Below are 23,871 nucleotides of genomic sequence, written 5' to 3'. Positions count from 1 at the left end.
ATTAGTGTCACTGTGCATTGGTGGTGGAAGGACTGAATGTTTAAGTTGGTGGATGGGGTGCCGATCAAGCGGGCTGTTTGTCCTGGATGGTGTTGAGCTTCTTGAGTGTTGTTGGAGCCGCTCTCATCCAGCCAAGTGGAGAGCATTCCATCACACTCCTGACTTGTGCCTTGTAGATGATGGTCAGGCTTTCGGGAGACAAGAGGTGAGTTACACGCCGCAGAATTCCCAGTCTCTGATCTGCTTTTGTAGCCACAGTATTTATAAGGCTGGTCCTGTTCAGTTTCTGGTAAATGCCAACCCCCAGGATCTTGATATGGGGGACTCAGCGATGGTAATGTCATTGAATGTCAAAGGGAGATGATTAAAATCTCTCTTATTGGAACTGATCATTGTCTGGCACGTGTGTTGCACAAATGCACTTGTCACTATCAGCCTAAGTTTGAATGTTGTCCAGGTCTTGATGCATATTGGCACAGACTGCTTCAGTATCTGAGGAGCTGCGAATGGTACTGAACATTGTGCAATCATCAGAGCAAACATCCCCACTTCTGACGTTATGCTGGAAATCAGGTCATTGATGAAACAGCTGAAGATGTTTGGGCCTAGGACACTACCCTGAGGAACTCCTGCAGCAATGTCCTGTGGCTGAGATGATTGGCCTCCAACAACCACAACCATCTTCCTTTGTGCTAGATATGACTCCAACCACTGGAGAGTCTTCCCTTTATTCCCATTTCCTTCAATTTTGCGAGGACTCCTTGATGCCACTCTTGGTCAACTGCTGCCTTGATGTCAAGGGCAGTCACTCTCACCTCTCCTCTTGAGTTCAGCTCTTTTGTCCATGCTTGGGACCAAGGGTATAATGAGGCCAGGAGCCACGTGGCCCTCGTGGGACGTAAACTGAGTGTCAGTGAGAAGGTTATTGCTGTATCGTTGTTGTTTGACAGCACTATCACTTTGCTGATGATCAAGAAGATGCGAATGGGTCGGTAATTGGCTGGACTGGATTTGTCCTGCTTTTTGTGGGCAGGGCACACCTGGGCAAGTTTTCAAATTGCCAGGTAGATGCCTCTGTTGTAGCTGTAGTGGAACAGCTTGGCTAGGAACATGGCTCGTTATGGAGCACAAGTCTGTAGTACTATTGCTGGAATAGTATCAGGGCCCATAGCCTCTGCAGTATCCAGTGCCTTCAGCCGTTTCTTGATATCAACTGGAGTGAATCGTAATGACTGAAGATTGACATCTGTGGTGCTGCAGACCTCAGGAGGAGGCTGAGATGGATCATCCAATTGGAACTTCTGGCTGAAGATGGTTAGAAATGTATCAGGCTTGTCTTTTGCACTAATGTGCAGGGCTCCCCCATCATTGAGGATGGGAATATTTGTGCAACCTCCTCCTGATAGTTGAATAATTGTCCACCATCCATAACTGGATGTGGCAGGCCTACAGAACTTTGATCTTATCCGTTGCTTGTGGGTTGACTTGGCTCTGCCTATCACATGCCACTTTTGCTGCTTGGCGTGCAAGTAGTCCTGTGTTGCAGCTTCACAAGGCTGACACCTCATGTTTAGGTATTCCGGGTGCTGCTCCTGGCATGCCCTCCAGAACTCTTCATTGAGCCAGGGTTGATCCCTTGGCTTGATGGTAATAGCAGATTGAGGGATATGCCAGGCTATGAGATTACAGATTGTGGTTGAATACAATTCTGCTGCTGGTGATAACTCATGGTGCACCATTTATGACTGGTTTTGAACTGCTAGATCTGTTCTGAATCTATCCCATTTAGCATGGTGGTAGTGCCACACAACTCAGTGTGAAGACAGGACTTCGTCTCCACAAGGACTGTGCCATGATCACTTCTACCTATGCTGTCATGGACAGATGCCTCTGTGCCAGGTATATTGGTCAGGACAAGGTCCAGTAGGGTGTTCCCTCTTTGTTCCCTCACCACCTGCCGCAAACTGAGTCCAGCAAATATGTCCTTTAGGACTCAGCCAGATTGATCAGTAGTGGTACTATGGAGCCACTCTTGGTGATGGACATTGAAGTCCACCACCCAGAGTATATTCCGTGACCTTATCACCTTCAGTGCTTCTCCAAATTATGCTCAACATGGAGGAATACTGATTCGGTAGCTGACGGAGGGTGGTAGGTGGGAAACAGAAGGAGGTATCCCTGCCCATGTTTGCCCTAATGCCATGAGACTTCATGGGATCCGGAGTCAATGTTGAGGACTCCCAGGGGCAACTCTGTTCGGTCTGTATACCACTGTGCCGCCACCTCTGGTGGGGATGTCCTACCGTTGGGACAGGACATACCCAGGGCTGGTGATGATGCTGTCTGGCATATTGGCTGTAAGGTATGATTCTGTGAGTATGACAAGGTCAGGCTGTTGATGATCACTGGAACACTGCAGCAATCCCAGGACAGAGATGTGAGCATGAGAGCAGGGGGGAGTGTTGAAATGGCAAGCAACCGTTAGCTCGGGTCATGCCTGCAGACTGAGCGGAGGTGTTCCGCAAAGTGGTCACCCAGTCTGTGTTTTGTCTCCCCAATGTAGAGGAGGCCACATTGTAAGCAGCGAATACAGTATACTACATTGAAAGAAGTACAAGTAAATCGCTGCTTCGCCTGAAAGAAGTGTTTGGGACCTGGGATAGTGAGGAGAGAGGAGGTAAATGAGCAGGTATTACACATCCTGCAATTGCAGGGGAAGGTGCCATGGGAAGGGGACGAGGTGGTGGGTGTAATACAGGAGTGGACCAGGGTGTCGCGGAGGGAATGATCCATTCGGAATGCTGACAGGGGAAGATGCATTTGGTAGTGGCATCACGCTGGAGGTGGTGGAAATGTCGGAGGATGATCCTTTGGATATGGAGGCTAATGGCGTGGAAAGTGAGGACAAGGGGAACCCTGTCGCGGTTCTGGGAGGGAGAGGAATGGGTGAGGGTAGAGGTGCTAGAAATGGGCCGGACACGGTTGAGGGCCCTGTCAATCACAGTGGGGGCGGGGCGGAATCCTCGGTTGAGGAAAAATGGTCACAGCATGGTAGAAGCCGTTTCCAAGCAATAAAATACAATTTTGAAATAATACCAGGACTTTTCTTCTCACACAAAGAGTGATCGTCGCATGAAATGGCCTCTCGAATACAATATTGGAAGCACAAGCTCTCGAATCATTAAAGAATCAGTTAGAAACGGCAACAGACTGCAGGGTACTTCTGGGAAAAATGTATGGTTATCCTCTTCTGCAATTATTGCGTGATCTTGTGAATGTAACTGGTATAAATGTTATGAAGATTATTCTTTCAGTAATATATTTCGCTAATGACAATAGCATCTTTATCACTGGCAGAGAATAATATTTTACTGTGGTACATCTGCATGTCATGACAGATTCTCTAAGCGAACTACTAAAGGAGAGAGTGACTTTCAAATATTATAAAGGAAGAGCTAATTCTATTGTTATGTGACCAATGTATTGAACTTTGTTTCAGATGAAAGGGATTCTATAGTAATTGAAAAAGTAGTCCTTTTTTAACCAAAGAATTTTGATAGATTTAAAGTTCTTGCAGTCTTCCATTGTACAGGGAGGACTGATGCCCACCGCAGTGGCTCGCACAATAAGGCAGACAACGTACACAGTTGAAAAAATAGCTCTAATGAATGTTCACAATGGTGCTCTGGAAGCCGTGGAGTAAAATTTTCAATAAGCAGTCAAGATTCGTTACAAATAATTTGGAAAACGTAGACAATCAGTAAAGTTTAATGCAACGTCCCGATGCTAAAATTGTTCAATAGATCTCATTACGTGATGCCATCCAGTGGTAGAAAGCATGAAAAAGCAAGTCGATAACTTACTGAAAGTAATGTCAGTGGCTTTCCTGTGTCATCACGTACCCATCCATACGCGGCTGCAGCTTATCTCTCTGGAAGTAGAGAGAGCATAGGAAGGAAAATAAAGAATATACCTTGCATTGATAAAGATACCATTTGGATTAACTGTACTTATCAATGCTTATGCATAATTTTGTAAATGTCATCGTCTGAATGTAGCAAAACATAAATTCATAAATTAAATCATATGCGGTTACACACCAAAAGCCTAAACAGATGCACCCACTAATATTCAAATTTATTTTAAAAGCATTTTTCGTTTTTTGTTCTTTTATTAATTTACAGAACAGGAAGTGCTAACTTGTCAAAAATGGAAGTAAAGTGATAGCATATGGTTAGTACCATAATAAACATTTAAAGCAGGTTGCACTTTATGGCAGCACATACGTGAAAAGCACTGCATTTTGACCAATTGAAGTCCTCAATAAAAAAGATGTTAACATGCTGTAGCACCACTCTCCCCTGCTGCAGTGTTTGATCTGCTGCTGTTGGTTGTTATGCACCATCTTCCGTCTAGCCTTACTTAGTTTGCCATGATGAAACGTTAGTCCATAGCAATGTTCTCCAAACAAAGTCAAAAGAACCAAGATGCGCTGATCTTTAATATAAAATTGATGCTTGAAACAGAGTCGCTGCCTTTTTGTGCAGTCAAATACTGCCAGAGAGCCCCTTTATATCTTACCTCAATTTCGCCAGCCATATATATAAAACATTTAAATGTTTAAAGATTTATTGGAAGAAGAAACATTAAGAATCATATCGCTCACAGCATTAGGAGGTCAACCAATTACGTCTCATCAATTACATGGGATACATGCCTACAAAAGAGCATTAATCACTTATAGTAAAATCAAAATATTTCTCTCAGTTTTTCTGTATCCTAACAAAGTGCCAAATTAACCAAAATTAAATTCAAGGGCATCTAGTCGGAAAGATGTAAAGAAATACTTCTTGGAAAAAGGGAACGTTACTTGATCCATTAGTATTCGGGAGAATACTGTCTGAAAAATCAGCAAACAGCGATTACTTTTAACCCAATCTGTGCGACAGTCAGTAGGAAAAAAATGCAACAAATAATACAATGGGACAAAATGCTTTGTCACCTCAATCCCTATTTTTAAAATGCCATTCCACCTCATATGCGAGTCCATAACCTTGTTTTTGAGAATCATATGCACTGCGTGAAGTAACTCTCCATGGACTGTCAGGTATCTTGAGTTTCAGAACTCTATGGAATACGTGGAAATGTCCAACAAACATATAACGCCTGTACCTAACATTACTGTTACCTTGCTGCTCGTTATGGACAGAAAACCTGCACGATTATGATCTTGGTTGTGGCATGAGTGGTACAAACCTAGCTCAAAATCGATGCTCTACCTGACGATATCAGCGAGGAACTGCTTTGACATCAACTGACTTTATCTGTTGGTTTGTTCACTGGCCTAACTGACATATGCATCATGTAATCACGAACTTCTCTTGATCGGGCAAGAAACTTAAGGGTCTCATTATGTATAAAATGTTGTGTAGACTTGTTTGAGGAACACATTGGGGATCTTTTACTGGACAGGAAGCTGTTTCCTGAATAAAGTGCCTGTTGAACTTGGACAATGTGCCAAATTGGAACTCTATATGTGTCCGATACAAATTCCTCAAATGGCATCCACTAGGCATACCAGGTTCAGTCTGACTCGTTTCACACTACCCAGACTTCTCTGGTAAGTTTGATCACAAACGACATGAGTACATTGGGTATGGTGCTATAGTATTTATCTTACTCAACAGGTAATCTAGAGACCTAGGCTAATAATCTGGAGCCATGAGTTGAAATCCCACCATGACAGCTTGTGAATTTGAGTTAGTTTGAAAAATACAAATCAAGATCAAAAATTTATATTCATAATTGTGATCTTGGAGTCATCAGGATTTCCTTAAAAATCAATGGGTCCACTAGGGCTCTTTAGGAAAGTAAACTGACCGTGCTTAATTGTTCTGGCTAATATTTGACTCCATACCCATCACAATACAATGGAATCCTAACTGCCCTCTGAAATGGTCGAGTAAGTTGCTCAGTTACATAAAACTGCTACAAAGAGGTATATTAAGAACTAAACCAGGTAAACCACTTGGTTTTTACATAGGTATTGAATACTACCAGTCCAATCACCCCGGAAAGCCCTCCTACAAACATCAAGGGACTTGTCAAGCAACAAACAGCCTGGCTTCGTCACATTCACAGAATCATGCCTGTCAGACATTATCCCGGACTCTTCCATCACTATTCTTGTGTATGTCCTTTACCACCATCATGTTGTGTGCCACTACCACCGTGCTAAATGGGATAGACTCAGAACAAGCAAAGCAGCGCAAAACTGGGAATCCACGAGGTCCTGCTGGCTATCAGCAGCAGCAGAATTGTATTTAACCACAATCTGTAACCTCATGGCCAGCATGTCTCTCACTCTACCAATACCATCAAGCCAGGGGACCAACCCTGTTTCAATGAGCAGTGTAGTAGAACATGCCAGCAGCAGCACCAGGCATACGTAAAATGAGGTGCCAACCTAGTAAAGCGACAATACAGAACTACAAGCATACTAAACAGCAGAGGAAGCATGCCATGGACAGAGCTAAGCGATCCCACAACTAATGGATCTGATCAAAGTTCTGCAGTCCTGCCTTAACCAGTCGTGAATGGTACTGGAATTAAACAACGAACCAGATGAGGGGGCTCCAAAAACATCCCACATCCTCAATGATGGGGTCGCCCAGCACATCAGTGCAAATAAAAACAAGAAACGCAGGAAATACTCAGCACTACCCATTGTTTTTTTTTCATGTTTGTGCTTGTGGCTCTTCAGTTTTCAGTCCATTAACACCCTATCTGCACTAATGCTTTGTCTTTCAGCACACCACTAACATATTGTTTGCCTTTGCTCCATGACCTTCTGGACAACTATTCTGTGACCTTGTCCAATCAACATCTTCTCTTTTGTTATCTCTTGCCCCACCCCCGCTTTACTCGTGTAAAATATTTTACTTCTCTTATATCTGCCAGTTCTGAAGAAGGATCACTGACCTGAAACGTTAACTCTGCTTCTCTCTCCACAGATGCTGCCGGGCCTGTTGAACATTTCCAGCGTTTCTTTTTTTTTTAATTTCAGATTTCCAGCATCCACAGTATTTTGTTTTTACATCAGTGAAAAAACAAAGCTAAAGCATTTGCAATGATCTTCAACCAGAAGCGGCGAGCAGATGATCCATTTCAACCTCCTGCTGAGGTCCCCCACCATCATAGATGCAAGTCATCATCCAATTCAATTCACTACGTGATATCAAGACATAGCTGAAGCCACTGGATAGTGTAAAAGCTATGGACCCTGCCAACATCCTGACTGAAGTACAGAAGACTTAGCCAAGCTGTTCCAGTACAGCTACAACACAGGCATCAACCTGACAATGTGGTAAATTGTCCAGGTATGTCCTGGCCACAAAAAGTAGGACAAATTCAATCTGGCAACTACAGTCCCATATGTCTACGCTCAATCATCAGCCAAATGATGGAAGGTGTCATCGATAGTACTATCAAGTGCCACCTAAACAGCAACAACCTGCTCACTGATGCTCAGTTTGGGTTCTGCCAGTGCCACTCGGCATCAGACCTCATTACAGCGTTGGTCTAAACATGAACAAAAACGTTGAATTCAAGAGGACATCTATCCAGCATTTGACCAGGTTTGGCATCAAGGAGCCCTAGCAAAATGGAAGTCAATGGGAATGAAGGGAAAAATCTCCACTGTTTGCTGTCCTATCTAGTACAAAGGAAGATTGTTGTGGTTGTTGGAGGCCAATCATCTCATCCTGAGGACATCAGTGCAGGCGTTTCTCAGTGTAGAGCTCTAGGCCCAACCATCTTCAGCTTCTTCATCAATGAACTGCCCTCTAACATAAGGTCAGAAATGGGGATGTTTGCTGATGATTCACAGTGTTCAGTATCATTCATAGTTCCTCAGATGCTGAAGTAGTCCGTGTCCACATGCAGCGAGACATGGACAACATTCAGGCTTGGGCTAAGTGGCAAGTAACATTTGATCTATATATGTGGCAGACAATGACCATCTTCAACAATAGGTAATCTAAGCATCTTCCCTTGACATTCAATGATATTACCATAGCTGCATCCCCCATCATTAACATCCTGGGGTTACCAGAAACTTAACTGGACTAGTCATATACATGCTGTTCTCTCTTCGTCAGATACAGGAGAAATGCCATGAACAACAGATGCCCCTCTACATTGCTTTCATTGATCTCACCAAAGCCTTTGACCCCGTCAGCAGACATGGTCTCTTCAGAATACTAGAACAGATTGGATGCCCATCAAAGCTATTAAGTATCATCACCTCATTCCATGACAATATGAAAGGCACAATTCAACATGGTGGCTCCTCATCAGAGCCCTTTCCTATCCTGAGTAGCATGAAACAGGGCTGTGTTCTCGCACCCACACTTTTTGGGATTTTCTTCTCCCTGCTGCTTTCACATGCGTTCAAGTCCTCTGAAGAAGGAATTTTCCTCCACACAAGATCAGGGGGCAGGTTGTTCAATCTTGCCCCTCTTAGAGCGAAGTCCAAAGTACGGAAAGTCCTCATCAGGGAACTCCTCTTTGCTGACGATGCTGCTTTAACATCTCACACTGAAGAGTGCCTGCAGAGCCTCATCGACAGGTTTGTGGCTGCCTGCAACGAATTTGGCCTAACCATCAGCCTCAAGAAAGGGAACATCATGGGACAGGACGTCAGAAATGCTCCATCCATCAATATTGGCGACCACGTTCTGGAAGTGGTTCAAGAGTTTACCTACCTAGGCTCAACTATCACCAGTAACCTGACTCTAGATGCAGAAATCAACAAGCGCATGGGAAAGGCTTCCACTGCTATGTCCAGACTGGCCAAGAGAGTGTGGGAAAATGGCGCACTGACACGGAACACAAAAGTCCGAGCGTATCAGGCCTGTATCCTCAGTACCTTGCTCTATGGTAGCGAGGCCTGGACAACGTATGCCAGCCAAGAGCGATGTCTCAATTCATTCCATCTTCGCTGCCTCCGGAGAATACTTGGCATCAGGTGGCAGGACCGTATCTCCAACACAGAAGTCCTCGAAGCGGCCAACATCCCCAGCTTGTACACACTACTGAGTCAATGGCGCTTGAGATGGCTTGGCCATGTGAGCCGCATGGAAGATGGCAGGATCCCCAAAGACACATTGTACAGCGAGCTCACCACTGGTATCAGACCCACCGGCCGTCCACATCTCCGCTTTAAAGACGTCTGCAAACGCGACATGAAATCCTGTGACATTGATCACAAGTCGTGGGAGTCAGTTGCCAGCATTCGCCAGAGCTGGCGGGCAGCCATAAAGACAGGGCTAAAATGTGGCGAGTCGAAGAGACTTAGTAGTTGGCAGGAAAAAAGACAGAGGCGCAAGGGGAGAGCCAACTGTGCAACAGCCCCGACAAACATATTTCTCTGCAGCACCTGTGGAAGAGCCTGTCACTCTAGAATTGGCCTTTATATCCACTCCAGGCGCTGCTTCACAAACCACTGATCACCTCCAGGCGCGTATCCATTGTCTCTCGAGTTAAGAATGCCCAAAAGAAAGACTGTGGCTACAAAAGCAGGTCAGAGGCTGGGACTTCTTCAGTGAGTAACTCGCCTTCTGACTCCTCAAAGCCTGTCCACCATCCACAGGGCACAAGTCAGGAGATGATGGAATACTCTCCACTTGCCTGGGGGAGTGCAGCTCTAACAACACCAAGAAGATCGACACCATTCAGGGTAAAGCAGCCCCCTTTATTGGCACCCCATCCACCACCTGAAACAGTCATTCCCTTCATCACCAGTGGACCATGGCAGAACTGTGTGTCATCTACAAGTTGCACTGTAGCAAGTCGCCAAGCTCCTTTGACATCACCTTCCAAACCCGTGACCTCGACCACCGAGAAGAACAAGGGCAGCAGATGTGTGGGAATACCACCACCTGTAAGTTTTCCTCCAGGTTCCACGTCATCCTGACTTGGAACTATATCGCACTTCCTTTACTGTCACTGGATCAAAATTATGGAACTCCCTCGCTAACAGTACATTGAGTTTCACTACACAATTTGGACTGCTGAGATTGAAGAAGGTTGCTCATCACCACCTTCTCAAGTGTAGTTAGGGATGGGCAATAAATACTGGCCTTGCCAGGAAGGCTCACATCCCTAACTCTACCATTATCATTAAGCGAGGCAACCAACCCTGCTGGAGGGGGGATCTTTCTTTCTTTCTTTTGGGCCTCGTTATCTCGAGAGACAATGGATACGCGCCTGGAGGTGGTCAGTGGTGTTTTAGTCGCTGTGAGGCAACTATGGAGTGACCTCTCCATGGCGCATGCCTGGGCAAATTTATGGAGGTTGAGAGTTGCCCAGTCGTCAAAACCCCCCTCTCGGCCTTTCTGGTGGGGTCCAAAGGAGTGCAGGACACGACGTTTGGCACCAGTATGGCTGCAGGAACTGCCGGAAACATGCCAAAGGTGACACATGACCGCCTACGGGGTTCCGCTCCGGATTTTCTGTTAGGGTTTACTCCCTTAGCCTTGGTCTCTCCCGAGACGCCCACAAGGCAGTGGGGTTGTTGGGGCCCCTACACAGGTGTAGGATGGTGCCGGTGGGAGGAGGGGATGCAAGGGGGAGGGGTAGAGGGAGGGGGTGGGGGGGGTGCAGGGGAAGGGGGTGCGGGGTGAAGATGGTGCGAGGGGGGGCGGGCTGGGACGGGGTTGTGAGGGGGTGAGCTGAGAGGGTGGAGCAGGGAAGGGGACGGGGGTGGGGGGGGGGGGGGGGTGGGAGGGGGGGGTGGGGAGGGGGGATTATAGAAGAGTATATTAGGAGCAGCAGCAGGCATATCTTCAAATGAGGTGTCACACTGGTGAAGCTACAACACAAGAGTGCATACATACTAAACAATGGAAGCAGCATGCTGTAGCCAGAGTTTAGCAATCCATTAAGTCCGTGCCGGCTCTCTGCAGAGTAATCCAGTCAATCCAGTCAATAGTAGACTAGAAAACAACTACTGGGTGGAACAGGCTCCATGAATCTCCACAACTCGACAATGACATAGCCCAGGATTTGCGTAGAAAAGACAGCCACAAGTACCGAGTTGAAGATCTATCTCAGGCTCTGCTGAGTTTTCACCATTACAGATACTGGTACTCGTCCAATTTGACTGACTCCAAGGGCTATCAAGAAATGGATGCATTGGATGCACCAAAGGCTTTTGTACTGAAGACCTGTTCTCTAGAAATAGCCGTGCCTCCATTTCCAGTACAGCTATGACTGGAATTTACCCAACAATATGGAAATTGTCCAAGTATGTGCTATCCACAAAAGGCAGGCTAAATACATTCCAGAAAATAACCGCCCCCCCCCCACCTCCCACCCCCCAATCAGCCTACCATTAATCATCTGCAATGTGATAGAATGTGATATCGACAGTGTTATCAAACAGCACTTACTCACCAATAATCTGCATACTGATGCTTAGTTTGGTTTTCACAAGGGGACACTCAGCTTCAGACTTCAATCAAGCCTCGGTCCAAACATGGACAAAAGAGTGGAATTCCAGAGAATGGGTGAGTGTGACTGCCTTGATATCAAGGCATCATTTTACTGGGTATCCATCGAGGAGCTCCAGTAAAACTGAAGCCAATGGGGATCAGTGCGAAGAAGGTTGTCGTTGTTGGAAGCCAATCATCTCGGTCCTATGATGCCACTTCTGGAGCTCCTCAGGTAGTGTCTTAGGCCCAATGATCTTCATCTGTTTCAAAAGTTATTTATTTAAATACATATAAAGTGGGCCTGGTGAATGACGGCCCCCCTCAACAAAAATGAAAGGGGCCTGGGGTATAAAGTCAACTTTCAAAAAAACGGGTAAGAAAAATGGTTAGATACAAAACAATGGGTTAGATAGAGAGTAAAGCTCCCAAAGGGAAAAAAAATGACCACCTCTCCATCATAATGACAGACCTGGGCATGTTTGATGATGAATGTAGTGTTCACTTACATTTGCAATTCCTCAAATAATGAAACGGTTCATGCCCAAGACGTGGACAACATCCATCCTTTGGCTGATAAATGGAAAATAACATTCGCAGCATACAATTCAACTAAGGGAAGCTCCATCAGCAGGGATGTAAAGCTAGAACCAGTATCAACTCCAAAGCTGTGGAAGATCATAAAACCCTGGAGAGCTATGCAATTGTTAGCCAGTTAATGGGTTCGATCTAGAACCAGGTCACTGGTCTCCTTGCTAATTGTGTAAACAGCTTGAGCCTAGTTATTGCCTGCATCTTTCATCCCAGTGATGAGTTGCTCACTGCCAGACATAACCATCTCCGGGAAGACAGAGTTTAACCATGTCCAATTGACATTCATTAGCATTATCATCGTTGAATCTAGCCCCACACATCCACTGCATTAGAATCATGGGGTTGCAATTGACCTGAAAACTAACTAGACCAGCCAATGGATACCATCTCCTGTGGCTACAAGAGCAGTTTAGATGCTAAGTATTCTGCGGCTAGTGACTGCCCTCCTCACACTGCATACCCAACAACACACAAATCAGGTGTGTGATGGAATACTCTTCACTTCAGATAAAAGATATAAACAGTAATAATAGCTCACTTTGCGATATCAAGTTCTAAACCAGGGCTCCAGACTATTTACTTATGGTGGACCTGATCTGTTACTTTGGCATTTGCTTGGAACATGTTCAGAAAATATTATTCAAATAAAAGGAGATGAATATGAACTATATTACTACTTAGTTAGATTCAGATTTCGTTCACTGCTAATGCTCGTCTCGACTCCTGGTCCCTTTTAGTTTGAAGCATTGCATCAACATTTGGAGCAAATGCCTGAGCTGAATCCTACCTTGGACAAAAACGAGAACCACTTGTCAAAACCACTTGTTTTGTGCTTCGACCACTAATGCTGGAAGTGACTTCCACAGTTAGAGACGAGGAAGAGGATGCCCCTATTGAACAGCATGTGGTGGTGGCTGAGGGACGGTCACAAACTCAGTGCTCAAATGCCAACAATGAAAGCTCAAATGACCACATAGGGTAGATAAAGTGATTGGAGAACTAATATGCACAAGCTGGGCAAAGCTATTTAATGAACTCAACAGCGCATGACATGAAATGGGATGGGGGGCGGGGTACTTGTTGGTGGATGGCAAGGAGCCTCGAAAACGTGCCAGAGCCCCAGTAAAGACCAGCTTAGGAAGTTAGAGTCATCCAAATTCATCTGCCATGGTTCTGAGGTGCACTTGGAAAAACTCCCAATAGCCATTTGCTTCCAAGGGCACTCTGCATGGCGGATGATATTTGGTCATCCTTCTGCCATTCAAACCTCCTCGAGACCATCTTTTGTTTCCTTCCTTGTTCCATTACTATTCATTTTGCTTTTGTATTATTAATTCTGGCAAGGTTCGCCTAACCGGTCCAACGCATCAAATCAGAACTGTTCTGACCACAAAGGTACGTCGTCCACATATTTCAGTCGTACCACAGCATTATCTCAGTCGATCACAAGGTGATAAAGACCAAGCCAATCTCCTAGGCTGAAATTTATGATGGAGTGTGCTGCTTGACACGGAAGGAAACCCGCTCTCAAGTAAATGCATTTGTGTGGAGTTCGGTTGAAGACAGGATTGGACTTCTCTGTGATGCACCTCACAGCAAAATGGCCGGCGACCAACCATCCTCGGGACGCTCACGATCTTAGCTATAATAAAAGCAAAATACTGCGGATGCTGGAATTCTGAAATAAAAACAAGAAATGCTGGAACCACTCAGCAGGTCTGGCAGCATCTGTGGAAAGAGAAGCAGAGTTAACGTTTCGGGTCAGTGACCCTTCTTCGGAACAGAACGATCTTAGCTACTTGGGCATAGTCAGCGCCCCTGGAAATATACTAAATGTACTAAAGGAACTGGTTTCAGGGGAGAAGGGAGAAAGTTGAAAGAGGGAAAAAATCATTGAAAAAATATTCAAAAGTTGTTGAGTACTGTTAGTTTTTTTTCTGATCACAGAGAGATGTGAGAGCTAAATTGTTACCGAGAATAGAGATATGGAATCAAGATGCAAGCCAAAACTGCGATGAGGGTCAATGATTCTCATTGCTGATGGACAGCCTTTGACTGCAATTGAGGAAATACCAACAGCATGACCTCCAGTCAGGAGACGACTCGCAATGCTCCAGTGCTTTCCTAAAAGGTGGATGAAACAACAAAATTGCAGACAAGAGTGTCATATCATCTTTGGAAGACAGAGCTTGAATTTATATAATATATTTTCACAACCCGAGGACTTCTCAAAGCCTTCACAGGCAATTAAGGACTTTTGAAATTTTAGTCGCTGTGGCAGTACAGGGAAACTCGGAAGCCAGTTTCCACACAAGATTCTACAAACAGAAATGCGATAAATGATCTAGTAATGGATGGAACTTTCAGTTTTGGCAGGAGTGCAAAAAGGAGAGCAGGGAATCGACTTCCCGTTACGCACGCTATCAAATGTTATTTTCTATTGATATGAAGAACAATCGGGCGAGCATTGCAACTGGCAACCCAACCGCCGCAACAGTTGAATGTTTCGGCTAACGGGGTAGAAGTTACTGTGTTTAAGTGCCCAAATTATGGGTGCAAAATTAGAGCTGGGGTACCAATTTTGGGCAGTGGTATTCTGTGTACGACCCCTTCCATCCCCCATCCCAGAAGTACACCAGCTGCTAGCTATATTGGTAGCCTGCAATTTCGAAGGGATGGACGGACGTGAGCGGCGTTAGCCTACTTGATCACGCAAGTGAGAGGCCTAACGTATGTTTCAGTACCAGTTTTTCTGAATCTACGCGTATTTAACCAATAATTGGTGCAAAGACTGCTGGAGCCCGTTGAAGATGAGGCATATTTTACTTTTTTTTCACTTCCTTCAATGTGGAGCCAGGAGGTACTCCTGAGGACCGTTGTCGGCGTACATAAACATTCACTGTTGCTAGTGCCCGACATTTGGCTGTCAATACAGGTGATTAATATACCTAGTGAATGAGGAAAGATAATCAATATAAAAGCAAAATATGAACAGTTGGAAGTGTAAGTGAAATCACTTTTCCTCTGGATAAAATGAGCAACAGCAAAATTCCAATGACAATAAAAAGTGGATGGGGAGTAATAAAGACTAAAGAGTTGACAATTAATGGTGGAAGATCTATATCTCCAGAAGAATGTAAGGAATAATGATATAAGCATTTGTAAAGTCTAGATTATGGAGGAAACGCAGATCTAGTGGAGATAAAATGCATTATTGGGCGTAATAGTAATAATAATTGTAATGGCATAATAGAGTCCTCCTCACTAACATATGGGGACTTGTGTTAAAGTTTGGACAGTTGTTCCGCAGACTAGTCAAGCAACAATCTGACATGGTTATACTCAGAATCAAACCTTTCATCAACAATCCCGAACTCCTCCAGGACCATCACTGCCTATGTCCTGTTTCACTGGCACGTCAACACCGCAGGGGTGGCAGGACAGTGGCATACAATTGGCAGGGAGTGGCGCTGAAATTCCTCAGCTTTGGGTCTGAATCCCACGATTTATCCTAGTATTAGGTCAAACATCGGCAAGGAAACCACCTGCTGATTACCTCCATCAGCTGATGAGCTCGTACTCATCTATGTCGAACACCACATGGAACATAGGAACATGGGGGCTGGAGTAGGCCATTGAGCCATCGACCCTGCTCCATTATTCAATATGATCATGACTGATCATCCACTTCAATGCCCTTTTCCCCACACTATCCCCATATCCCTTTATGACATTGGTGTTTAGAAATCTGTCAATCCTTGCTTTAAACAAACTCAATGACTGAGCTTCCACAGCCCTCTGGGGTAGAGAATTCCAAAGATTCACAACCCTCTGAGTAAAGAAATTTCTCCTCATCTTGGTCCTAAGTGACTTCCCCTTTAGTTTGAAATTGTGTCCACTGGGTCCAGACTCCCCAACCAGGATCAACATATCACGTGCTTCGACCCTGTCTATTCCTTTAATTATTTTGTAGTTTTCAATGAGATCACCTTTCATTCTTCGAAACGCTTGAGAATACAGGCCCAGTTTCCCCAATCCCTCTTCATAGCACAGTCCCGCCATCCCAGGAATGAGACTGGTGAACCTTCGTTGCACTTCCTCTATGGCAATAACATCCTTCCTAAGGTAAAGGGACCAAAACTGCACACCAAGGTTCTATACAATTGAAGCAAGACTTTGCTATTCCAGTACTCAAATCTCTTTCAATAAAGGCTAACATACCAATAGCCTTCCAAATTGCTTACTGCATCTGCATATTAGCTTTCTGTGACTTATTGACGATGACACCCAGGTCTCTTTGGACATCTACACTTTCTAATCTCTTACCATTTAAGAAATACTCTGCACATCTGTTCCTCTTACCAAAGTGGATAACCTCACATTTTTCCACATTATATTCCATCTGCCATGTTCTTGCCCAGTCACTACGTTTTTCCAAATCCCCTTGAAGCCGCTTTGCATCTTCCTCACAACACACAATCCAAGTAACTTTGTGTCATATGTGAACTTGGAAATATTACATTTGGTCCTCACATCCAAATCGTTGATAAATATTGTGAACAGCTGGGCCCAAGCACTGATCCTTGCAATACCCCACTCGTCACAGCCTGCCAATATGGGAACGACCCGTTTATTCCTACTCTCTATTTTCTGTCTGTTAACCAATCCTTAATCCATGCCAGTATATTACCTCCTATCCTATGTGCTTTAATTTTGCTAACTAACCTCCTGTGGGGGACTTTATCAGAAGTCTTCTGAATATCCAAGTATACCACGTCCACTAACTCCCCTTTACCAATTCTGTTAGTAACATCCTCAAAAAAAAACACTCCAACAGCTTCGTCAAACATGATTCCCTATTCATAAATCCATGTTGAATATGCCCAATCAGATCATTATTATCGAAGTGTCCATTTATCACATCATTTAGAATAGATTCTAGCATTTTCTCTACTACTGATGTAAGGCTAACAGATCTGTAGCTCTCTGTTTTCCTTCTCTCTCCCTTCTTAAATAGTGGGGTGACATTTGCTACCTTCCAATCAGCAGGAACCGCTCCAGAATCTCTAGAATTTTGGAAGATGAACACCAATGCATCCATTATTTCCATAGCTACCTCTTTCTACACCCTAGGATGTAGAATATCAGTTGCTGGGGACTTATCAAACTTCAACCCCATTAACTTCTCCAATTCTTCTTACTAACAGGGCGGCACAGTGGCGCAGTGGTTAGCACCGCAGCCTCACAGCTCCAGCGATCCAGGTTCAATTCTGGATACTGCCTGTGTGGAGTTTGCAAGTTCTCCTTGTGTCTGCGTGGGTTTTCGCCAGGTACTCCGGTTTCCTCCCACCACCAAAAGGCTTGCAGGTTGATAGGTAAATTGGCCGTTGTAAATTGCTGCTCGTATAGGTAGGTGGTAGGGGAATATAGGGACAGGTGGGGATGTGGTAGGAATATGGGATTACTGTAGGATTAGTATAAATGGGTAGTTGATAGTCGGCACAGACTCGGTGGGCCGAAGGGCCTGTTTCAGTGCTGTATCTCTAAATAAAAATAAATAAATAATACTAATTTCCTTCTATTAATCATTCTGTCTCGTCCCTTCTATCTCTAATTCTGGGAGATTTCTTGTATATTCCTCAGTGAAGACTGGCACAAAGTAATCATTTAGCTTCTCTGCCATTTTTCTGCTCCCATTATAAATTCTCCTGACTCTGCCTATAATGAACCCACAATTGTCTCAGCCAAACGTTTCCTTTTTATATACCTATAGAAGCTTTTCTAGTCCATTGTTATTTTTTTGCTAGTTTACATTCATATTTTATGCTTCCTTTCTTTACCCTTTCTTATTGGGAAAAAAACAATGAGGGTCGCAAGAGCACAGAATATATGTTGGGCAGGGAGCATCAATATCGATCACCAAGTGTGGCTTAGCAGCACCATTGCTGACCGAGCTGGCTGAGTCCAGAAGAACATGGACCCTAGACTGGGTATGCAGCAGCTGGTGAGGAAACATATACGAGGCAAGAACCTACTTCACCTTGCCCTCACCAATCTACCTGTCATATTTGCATTTGTCCATGACAGAATTGGTAGGAGTGACCACCACACAGTACTTCTAGAGACAAAGTCCAGTCTTCACCCTGTGGACACTTTCCATTGTGTTGTGTGACATTACCACTGTGTCCAATGGTACAGTTTCAGAACAGATCTAACCACACAAAACTGAGCATCCAGGAGGTGCTGTGCATCATCAATAGCAGCAGAGTTGTATTTCACCACTATCTGTAACCTCATAGCAAAGGTATATCCATCACTCGAACATTGGTATCAAGCCAGCGACCATGCCTCGTTCAATGAGGAGTATGGGAGAGCATGCAGCAGCAGCACCAGATGTAACTAAATAAGTGTGTAAATGGGAGAGAGGGGCATGAGCATCTACAGTGTTTTCAGGGGAATTTTCGACATCAATATGCTTCAGTCCAATGAGAAAACAACCATTGTTGTATCTGGTTCTTGGGAATGATATGGGTGAAGTGGATCAAGTGTCAGCAGGGGAACATTAAGCAGACAGCGATGATTGATCACAAGCTTCATGCTGGCTATGAAAAAGGACAAGCAGCAATAGGGAGTAAAAAATATAATTGGGGAAGGGCCAACTTCAATGGGCTGTGAATAGATCTGTCTCAGTTAAATTGGAATCAACGATTGGCAGGAAAAAGTGTAATGGAACGATGGCTGTCTTTAAAGAGGAGATAGTTTGGGTACAGTCACGATACATTGCAATGAAGGGGAAAGGAACAACAAACAAATCCAGAACTCCCTGATTGACCAAGGAGATCGAGAGTAATGTAAAGCTGAAAAAGTGTGCATATGATAGATGTCAGGTGGATAATACAATTGAGAAACTTGATAACTATAGAAGGTTCAGAAGGGAAGTGTAAAATCAAATAAGAGAAGCAAAGAGCGAGGATAAGAGATGGGCAGCTAACATAAACGAGAATCCAAAGTCTTCCATAATCATATAAAGGGTGGTAAAAGGGGGAGTGAGGCCGATTAAGGACCAAGAAGGGGATTTACACCTAGAAGCAAGAGGCATGGCTGAGGTACTAAATGAATATTCTGCATGTGTCTTCGCCAAGAAAGAAGATACTGCCCAAGTCATCTTGAAAGAGGAGGTAGTTCAGACACTGGTTGGACGAAAAGTGATAAAAGAAGAGGTATTAGATAGGCTGATTATACTTAAGGTTGACATATCACCAGGACCGAATGAGATGCATCCAAAGATACTGAGGGAATTCGGGGTGGAAATTGCAGAGGCACTGACCATAGTCTTGCAAGCATCCTTAGATAACAGGGTAGTGTCAGAAGACTGGAGAAATGTAAACGTTCACCATTGTTTTTTTTTAAAAGGCATAAGGATAAATGCAGCAACTATAGCCAGTCAGTTTAACCTTGGTGGTGGGAAAGTTTTTAGAAATGATAATTCGAAACAAAATAAACAGTCATTTGGACAATGTTGATTAATTAAGGAAAGACAGCACGGGTTGTTTAAGGGGCAACTCGTGCTTGACCAACTTGTTTGAGTATTTGATGAGATAACAGAGAGTGTTGATGATGGAAATGCAGTTAATGTGGTGTACTTGGACTTCCAAATGGCACTTGATAAAATGCCAGATAACAGGCTTGTCAGCAAAATTAGAGCCCATGGAATAAAACGAACTGTGGCAGTATGAGTAAGAAATTGATTCAGTGACAGGTGAATGTTTTTTTCAGACTGGAGGAAGGTATGGTGGGATTACCCAGGGGTCGTGTTTGGATCCCTGGTTTTCCTAGTATATTAATGACCTAGACTTGGCTGTACAAGGCACAATTTCAAAACTTGTGGATAACACAAAAATTGGAAGTATTGTAAACACTGAGTAGGATAGCAATAAAATTCTAGAGGACATAGACAGGCTGGTGGAATGGGCAGACAAGTGGCAGATGAAATTTAATGCAGAGAAGTGTGAAGTAATTTAATTTGGTTGTAAGGATGACGAGAGGCAACATGAAACAATTCTAAAGAGGGTGCAGGAGCAGAGGACGTGGGTGTATCTGTGCACCAATCATTGAAGTTGGCAGGGCAGTTTGAGAAAGCAATTCATAAAGCATATGGGATCCCGGGCTTTAAAAATATGGGAATATAGTATAAAAGCAAAGAAGCTATATGCAACTGTATAAAATACTGGTTCAGCCTCAACTGGAGTAGTTTATCCAGTTCTAAGCAACACCGTTGAATATGGATGTGAAGGCATTAGACAGGGCACAGAACAGATTCATGAGAATGGTTCCAGGGTTCAGGAAATACAGTTACATGGATGGATTGGAGAAGTTGGAGCTATTTTTTCTTGGATAAGGGAAGATTAAGAGGAGATTTGAGACAGGTGTTCAAAATCATGAGGGGTCTGGACAGAGAAGGTAGGGAGAAAGTGTTCCCATCGGTAAAAGGATCGAGAACTAAAGGACATGGATTTCAGGTGATTGGCAAAAGAAGCATTGGCAAGAGGAGGAAAAACTTTATAAAGCAAGTGATTAGGATCTGGAATGCACTGCCTGAAAGTGTGATGGAGGCAGATTCAGTACTATCTGAAAATAAAACTTTTCAGTCTGCGAAGAAAAGGTGGGGGCATGGGACGAGGTGAGTTGCTCTTACAGTGAACCAGCATGGGCACGACAAGCCAAGTGGCCTTCTTCTGTGCTGTAACCATTTTATGATTCTATGAGCCAACCTGGTAACGCTACAACACAGGACTACATGCACGTTAAACAGTGGAAATGGGATACTATAGAAATATTGTGGCAAAGGTTACGTGACCAGAAAGCATCCCAGCCGTAGTGCTGAAGATTTGTGCTCTAGAAGTAGCCGCACCTCTTGGCAAGCTCTTCCTGTCCAGCTACAAAACCGACATCTACCCATCACCATGGAAAATTGCCCTGGTGTGACCTGTGCACAAAAAGCATGACAAATCTAAACCAGCCAATTGCCACCCCATCAAACTACTCTCAATCATCAGCAACATGGTAGTGACTCATCAATATTCTCCTCACCAATGCTTAGTTGGATTCCTCCAGGATGACGTCACAGAATCACAGAATTGTTACAGTGCAGAAGGAGGCCATTCGGCCCATCGTGTCCACACCGGCTTTCTGAGAGAGCAATTCATTCAGTTCCATTCTCCCACATTCTCCCTGTAACCCTGCACATTCTTCCTTTTCATATAACAGTCTAATTCCCTTTTGTATGCTTCAATTGAACCTGCCTCCACCATACTCTCAGGCAATGCATTCCAGAATATAACCACTCACTGCATGAAAAGTTTTTCCTCATGTCACTTTTGCTTCTCTCACCAAATGCTTTAAGTGCGTGCCCTCTCATCTCGATCCTTCACAAGTAGAAACAGTTTCTCTCTATCTACTCTGTCCAGACTCTTCATGATTTTGAATACCTATATCAATTCTCCTCCCAGCCTTCTCTTCTCCAAGGAAAACAGTACTAACTTCTCCAATATATCTTCATAACTGAAGTTCCTCATCCCTGGAACTATTTTTGTGAATCTTTTTTTGTACTCTCTCCAATGCCTTCACATGTTTCCTCAAGTACGGCGCCCACAACTGAATGCATTACTCCAGCTGAGGCTGAACTGGTGTCTTATACAAGTTCAACATAACTTATTTGCTCTTGTATTCTATACCCCTATTAACAAAGCCCAGGATACTGTATGCTTTATTAACCGCTCTCTCAACCTGTTCAATGGGGGTCACCTTCAATGACATATGCACATATACACCCAGGTTGCTCTGCTCGTGCACCCCCTTTAGAATTGTCCCCTTTATGTTATATTGTTTCTCCATGTTCTTCATACCAAAATGAATCTCTTCACATTAATCTGCATTGACCTTCATCAGCCACCTGTCTGCCCATTCCACCAACTTGTCCTTTTGGAGTTCTAAATTCTCCTCCCCACAGTTCACAATGCTTCCAAGTTTCGTTTCATCTGCAAACTTTGAAATTATGCCCTGTACACCACTACAAACCTTCCTCTAGCCCGAAAAACATCCATTAACTACTACTCTTTGTTTTCTGTCACTCAGTTAATTCCATATTCTTGTTGTGACCGTCGCTATTATTCCATGAGTTCTTGCTCACAAGTCTGTTGTGTGACCTTGTATCAAACACCTTTTGAAAGTCCATGTACACCACATCAACCGCATTGTCCTCATCAACCCTTGCTGTTACCTCCTCAAAAAGCTCCAGCGCGTTAATTAAACATGATTTTGCCTTAAGAAATCCATGCTGGCTTTCCTTAATTAACCCACATTTTTCCATGTGACTATTAATTTTGCCCCAAATTATTTTTTCGATAAGTTTCCCCACCACCGAATTTCAACTGTAGTTACTGGGCTTACCTTTACACTTTTTTGAACAAGGGTGTAACATTTGCAATGCTCCAGTCCTCTGGCACTAACCCTGAGTCTAAGGAAGACTGAAAAATTATGGTCAGTGCCTCCATGATTTCCACCCTCACTTCCCTCAGAGTCCTTGGATGCATCTCATCTGGTCCTGGTGCTTTATCCATTTTTAAGTACAGACAGCCTATGTAATACGTCCTCTTAATCAATGTGAACCTTTCTAGTGTCTGAATTACCTCTTTTTTCACCATTGCCTGGCCTACATCTTCTTCCCTGGTAAAGACAGATACAAAGTAGTCATTTAATACCTCAGCTATGCCCCCTGTTTCCATGTGTAAATTCCCTTTATGGTCCCTAATCGGCCCATTCCTCCTTTTACCACCCTTTTCCTATTTATATGTCGATAGAAAAGCTCGGGATTTCAATTAATGTCAGCTGCCAGTGTCCTTTCATGCTCTCTTTTTGCTTCTCTTATTTGCTTGTTCACTTCCCCTCTGGAATTTCTATATTCAGCATGATTCTCAGAAGTATTTTCTACCTGGCATCTGCCATATGCACACTTTTTCTTATTTATCTTAATTTCTACCTCTTTTGTCATCCAGGGAGCTCTGGGTTTGTTTACCCTACCTTTCCCCTTTAAGGGGACATACCTTGACTGTGCCTGAACTATCTCTACTTTGAAAATAGTCCATTGTTCAGCTACTGTTTTTCCTGCCAAATTTGACTCCAATTTATTCGTCCCAGCTCCATTCTTACCCCATTGAAGTTGGCTTACCCCCAGTTAATTATTCCTATTCTGGATTGTTCATTATCCTTTCCCATAGTTAGCCTAAACCTTATGATACAATGATCACTGTCTCCTAAATACTCCCTTACTGATTCTTGATCCACTTGGCCCACCTCATTCCCATGAACTAGGTCTAGCATTGCCTCCTTCCTCGTTGGTCTAGCAACATACTGCTGTAGAAAACGTCCCTGAGCACACTCTAGGAACTCTTGCCCTCGATACCCTTTATTATTATCCCAGCCTATGTTTGGACTTATCTCCAGACCTTTTACAACATTGGTCTGAATATGGATCAAAGAGCTGAATTCCAGAATTGAGGTGAATTGACATCAAGGCAGCATTTGGATGGTTGCGACATAAAGAAATCCCTGTAAAATGGATGTCAATCAAAATCAGGAGAATACTCAGCACTGGCTGAGTCACACCTAGGACGAAAGAAGAGGGTTGTGTTTGTTGAAGGCCAACCATCTCAGCCCCAGAACATAGCTGCAAGAGTTCCTGAGGCCTAACCATTTCAGCTGCTTATTCAATGACCTTTCCTCTATC

General features: G+C 44.0%; 1 protein-coding gene across 1 annotated transcript in view; it reads right to left on the bottom strand.

The window, feature by feature from the left end:
* Positions 1–6,223: 6,223 nt before the first annotated feature.
* The window catches only part of LOC137375744 (protocadherin-10-like), a 44,936-nt gene continuing 27,288 nt past the window's right edge, over positions 6,224–23,871 (bottom strand). Inside the window, exons 5-6 of the mRNA XM_068043132.1 lie at positions 22,655–22,811; positions 6,224–6,466 (exon numbers count right to left, since the gene is read on the bottom strand). Of these exons, the coding sequence (XP_067899233.1) occupies positions 6,224–6,466; positions 22,655–22,811 (400 nt within the window). The remainder of the gene's footprint in view (positions 6,467–22,654; positions 22,812–23,871) is intronic.

Source organism: Heterodontus francisci, chromosome 12 (assembly GCF_036365525.1).
Source record: "Heterodontus francisci isolate sHetFra1 chromosome 12, sHetFra1.hap1, whole genome shotgun sequence".
Classification (NCBI taxonomy): Eukaryota; Metazoa; Chordata; class Chondrichthyes; order Heterodontiformes; family Heterodontidae; genus Heterodontus; species Heterodontus francisci.
This window is presented reverse-complemented; position numbering and strand designations above follow the sequence as displayed.